Source organism: Helianthus annuus, chromosome 3 (genome assembly GCF_002127325.2).
Source record: "Helianthus annuus cultivar XRQ/B chromosome 3, HanXRQr2.0-SUNRISE, whole genome shotgun sequence".
NCBI classification, from domain to species: Eukaryota; Viridiplantae; Streptophyta; class Magnoliopsida; order Asterales; family Asteraceae; genus Helianthus; species Helianthus annuus.
The window spans coordinates 89,448,797-89,453,187 of record NC_035435.2 but is presented as its reverse complement, the minus strand read 5'-3'; the positions used below and the strand labels follow the sequence as shown (position 1 = coordinate 89,453,187).

General features: G+C 36.8%; 1 protein-coding gene across 1 annotated transcript; it reads right to left on the bottom strand.

The window, feature by feature from the left end:
* Nucleotides 1–1,662: 1,662 nt before the first annotated feature.
* On the bottom strand, nt 1,663–2,595 carry LOC110931645 (receptor-like protein kinase ANXUR1). Its single transcript, XM_022175031.2, has one exon. It carries the CDS (start codon nt 2,593–2,595, stop codon nt 1,663–1,665), a length of 933 nt encoding a protein of 310 aa, XP_022030723.2.
* Nucleotides 2,596–4,391: the final 1,796 nt, after the last annotated feature.

The window sequence follows — 4,391 nt, the reverse complement described above, 5'->3', positions numbered from 1 at the left end:
CAAAAAACCCCTTTGTTTGATCACTTCAAACAAATGGGTCTAAGCACATTTGTTTGACCACTCACTAACTATTCCATACTCAAACTAACATGCAATCTAGTTTGTTTGCACTAACACCGGACACAAAAGTGCACTAACAAGGATGTTAACGTAATATACTATCGGGATACATAATAAAGTTATGTATTAGTGTGTTAAAGATGTGGGTAAGTGAAAAAGATGTGGTTGGTACGATATGTATGCACATATATTGATGTTAATCCATGTTAAAACTAATCATTAAAGTGGTACATATTATGTATCTCACATGTGACCAATGTACATCATAACAAGGGGCATATTTAGGCCAAAAGATCGGGTTTTCAGGAACCCATTCGGTTTGTAATTTTTAGCAAAAACTTATAAAGAAAATACAGTAGGGACCCAAAAGTAAATTATGAATGAACCCATAACAAAAAAGTTCTAATCTTCCACTGGTAAGTCTCCCGTCTCCATCCATGACATCTCGAGTTGAATTCCTGCATCATTGTGCTTTTAGGTTTTTTTTGTTCTTTTTTTATTTGCAAAACCCATATTTAGGGTTAAACTAAAAAAACGCATGAATAGCCTTGCCCTCCACCCTCTCCAGTCCAGCCCCCTGTCCCTTCCACCCATCGAACAACCACCACTCGCCATCCGCCTCCACCTCGCCATCCACGTTCCACCTATCCAATTCTAGCTGTTGGTTCCACCACTCCTAATCTCTCTCAATCTCTCAGGTTTGTTATAAATTGTTGATGTTAATCTTCAATTTGTTGTCTTTTAATATGCTTTAACCTGAAAATCTTTGTATGTTTGAATAAAACTTAAGAGCCAGATTTATAACTTGTGGATGATTAGCAAAATTTGGGTATCATCGCATTAACCTGAAATTGTTTGTACTGAGAATGCAGACAACCTACTTTAGCCATTATGCTCAATATTACATCTTTCTATATTTCAGATGAAAGGAATTTTATGCAACTTGTGTACACATTATTTCTAATTCTCAACAAATGGATTCGGTTTTTGATTATTTTTTAGTTGTGTTCAAAATTTACATGAAGTGAACACACCAGTTTGATTCTTCAATGCAACAGTATTTGAGTATGGTTTTATGAGTTCTGAAATTGAAAAGTAAGGGTCAACACAACAATTACTTCATCTTGTCATGCTTAGACTATTGGAGTAGATTTAGCTGAGTTATTTGGTTCACTAACTTCTAAAGATGATATGGAAAAAGTGACTTTGTGATAAAGTCCGACCGGACCTGACCCGTCTTGACTCAAATTACTTATGTAGAAGCTTATTAGATCTCACTTTAGAGAAATGTGTTTCTATGAAGACGAAGATAGATAATAGTATAGAAATCTTTAGCGATAAAACCCGACCTGACCCGAAAATTCTAACGTCGGGTTGAACGAAATTCGAACACCTAAAAAAGTGAACCCAGTGGAAAAAAATCTTGGATCCGCCACTGATCATAACAATGTATGTGTTTGCTTCGTGCTAGATGTGGTGAGACGTTGATTACCAAAAGATGAAAGAAAATAATTACCGTCAAGCTGTGGGATGATGTAGCTTCATCTGCAATTGTTGAGTGCCCCTTCAATACAATTGTGGAATACAAGTTAGTAAACAAAACTAGTATATTACAGAAGGATGAAAGAAAACAAACCAGCAAACCAACAGTCTTACAAGATTTTCAGGATTGCATTGAAATTCCAACGCGTTCTCAAGTTCTTTGACACTCTGATCCATACTTGGACGTTGCACACAAGCTTTATTCAAGCAGTTATAAGCTACTTTTAAGAAGATGGTCAAGGATTGAGTGTCCATTTGTTTTCTTAGATTAGGATCGATGATCTCATCCAAATTTTCCGTTATACAATCGTATCTACTCATTGGTTTTCCCCCACAAAGGACATCATACAATAACACCCCGAAAGAGTAAACATCATATTTGGGTGTCAAACTTAGGGTGTTTCTGTACATGGGGTCTTTGTAGGGAGACGTATCAACATAACGAGAAACAAGAAGACGATGCACAAAACTTCCAGGGTATTTTGTGGAAAGCTCAAAACCAAATACCTTGGCTTCCCAATCTTCATCTATTAAAATTTTATAGCTACTGATGTCACAATGTATGACATCACAATGGATGTAACTCAAAGCACGCCCAACACCTAAACATATATTCAGCCTTTGAGGCCATGTGAGTTCTGGATCACTTAGATATTGGTGGAGAGATCCATGAAGTGCATGCTTGTAAATGATGATCTTCTCACCATGCTCATTGCAAAAACCAACAATAGACCCCAGATTTTTATGATTCAGACTAGTAAGCATTGAAATTTCTGTCCATAACTCAATCTCTGCTTCCATGTATATACCTTCTAACTTTCGTGCAACAATGTCAATCAATTGACCGGACCACTTAAGTTGTCCTTTGTAAAGCTTTCCAGCTCCATGTAGTCCGACTCCAAGGGTGTTTTCATCAGCAAAGTTCCTGGTGGCTAACGATATATCTTCAAGGGGGATATGTAAATGAGCAAACTCATGAAGTGAAGAAGACATGATGTTTCCATTTGCCTAAGAAAATTAAGGAGAATTATATACAACATACAAGATGATAATTATGTGGGATAATCCCAATCCAAGTAACTTAATCAAAAAGAAAGAAGAAGATTAAATATAGTATTATAAATAGTAGAATTGTTAGTTTAAATTTTTCATTATTATGGTTTTATTAGTGTAGCTAATTTAGAAGTCTGGTTGGACTATAAATCTTGAGTGTTACGTAATTCCCTTATTTAAATTGACTATTAAAGAGTCTCGTCTTTTATTACTATCTTTTGTTTATTTAAATAAGAAAAGAGATAGGGTGGAGTTCCCAAAACCCGTTAATTATTTGAATGACAAATCAAGTACCAACTTATTCCTAAAACATACTATAACATCAATTGGTACTAGAGCGTGGTTAGGGAGAGATTCTCCAAGCGATAAATTAACACTCTTCGCACCATCAAGCATACCAACAATCAAGGAAGATGTTAGGTGCTCAAGAAAGTTGTAGCGCTCAAAAGATTGATCCTATAATCAAGAAACTTAAAAAGAAGACGATGCCATCAACTCCGCCATTGGAAAAAGAAAGCAGCTCCCAAGTGTTTTAATGCTCCATGTTCAGTGCAGTTAAACCAGTTGCATGGGCAAATCTAGATAAAAAGAACATCCTTATGGCTTATCTCTATCGAGCAATACCCAAAGAAGTTGTACTACAAGTTGCTCAATACTCAAAAGCAACAAAAGTATGGGAAATGATTAAGACCCATCACCTAGGCGTCGATAGGGTCACGAAGGCAAGGCTGCAAACTCTCTAGTCTGAGTTTGAATTTGAGACACTATTCATGATTTCACTTGGAAACTAACCGAGTGGAATTGTTTCAAACTCTATATCACTAGGATTAGGCTTTGAAGAGTCTACTCTATTAAAAGAAACACTTAATGATTATGTCTCATATCATTTCATTTACATGTTGCTTCAATTGAACAATGCTCCGATTTGGAAGCAATGAAACTCGATTAAGCTATTAGAAGACTCAAGGAATTCAAGAAATGGGTAAAAGAACAAGATGATTCAAGCGTCAAGGATAGTAAACTGTTGTTTACCCACTCGGAAGGAAGTTCTAAACAATAAGAACGTGATCGTCCTAGGAATGCATGAGCTCATGGCAAGCACAACAGACGTGAAAGGGGCCATGGTTGTGGATGATCATTTGCGCTGAGCCGAGAAGGTCGTGGATCAACCCGGATGGGCGACGTCTCAACCGGGCTAGAATTCGAGTTACAGGAACAAGGGCCAAACCAACCACCCAAGGATGGAATCGTCGAGCGAAAACACTTGACAACCTCCTGGAAGCAGCTTTTCTTGTCACCAGACCTTTCTCCATCAATTAGGAATCTGATGCCATCACTAAACACATTCCTTAAATTGTAGCCTTTTTTTGAGTGTTTATTTTTTGGTTTCTAATGTAACACCCCGTGTTTTCGAATGTCAAAGTCAAAAGTCAAAGTCCAAGTCAACTTTGACTTCTTTGACTGTTAATGTTTCTTTTTTTGCTTTTTGTATTATGTGGAGTAAGTGTTGTCTAAATAAAATGATCGAATGTTTAATCAATGCGACCGATTTACGACTGTGAATAATAGGAAGTAACAATGCGATAAAGTTAATTAAATCAATCAATCGAACTCGAGACTCGAACTATGCGAAACTGGTGTGGTAATACTTACGTGTGTGTGTGCCTTATGTTTTACTTGTGCATGTTTACTTTATGTTTTGTGTGGTATTCAATCGAATCAATCGAAACTCGGAC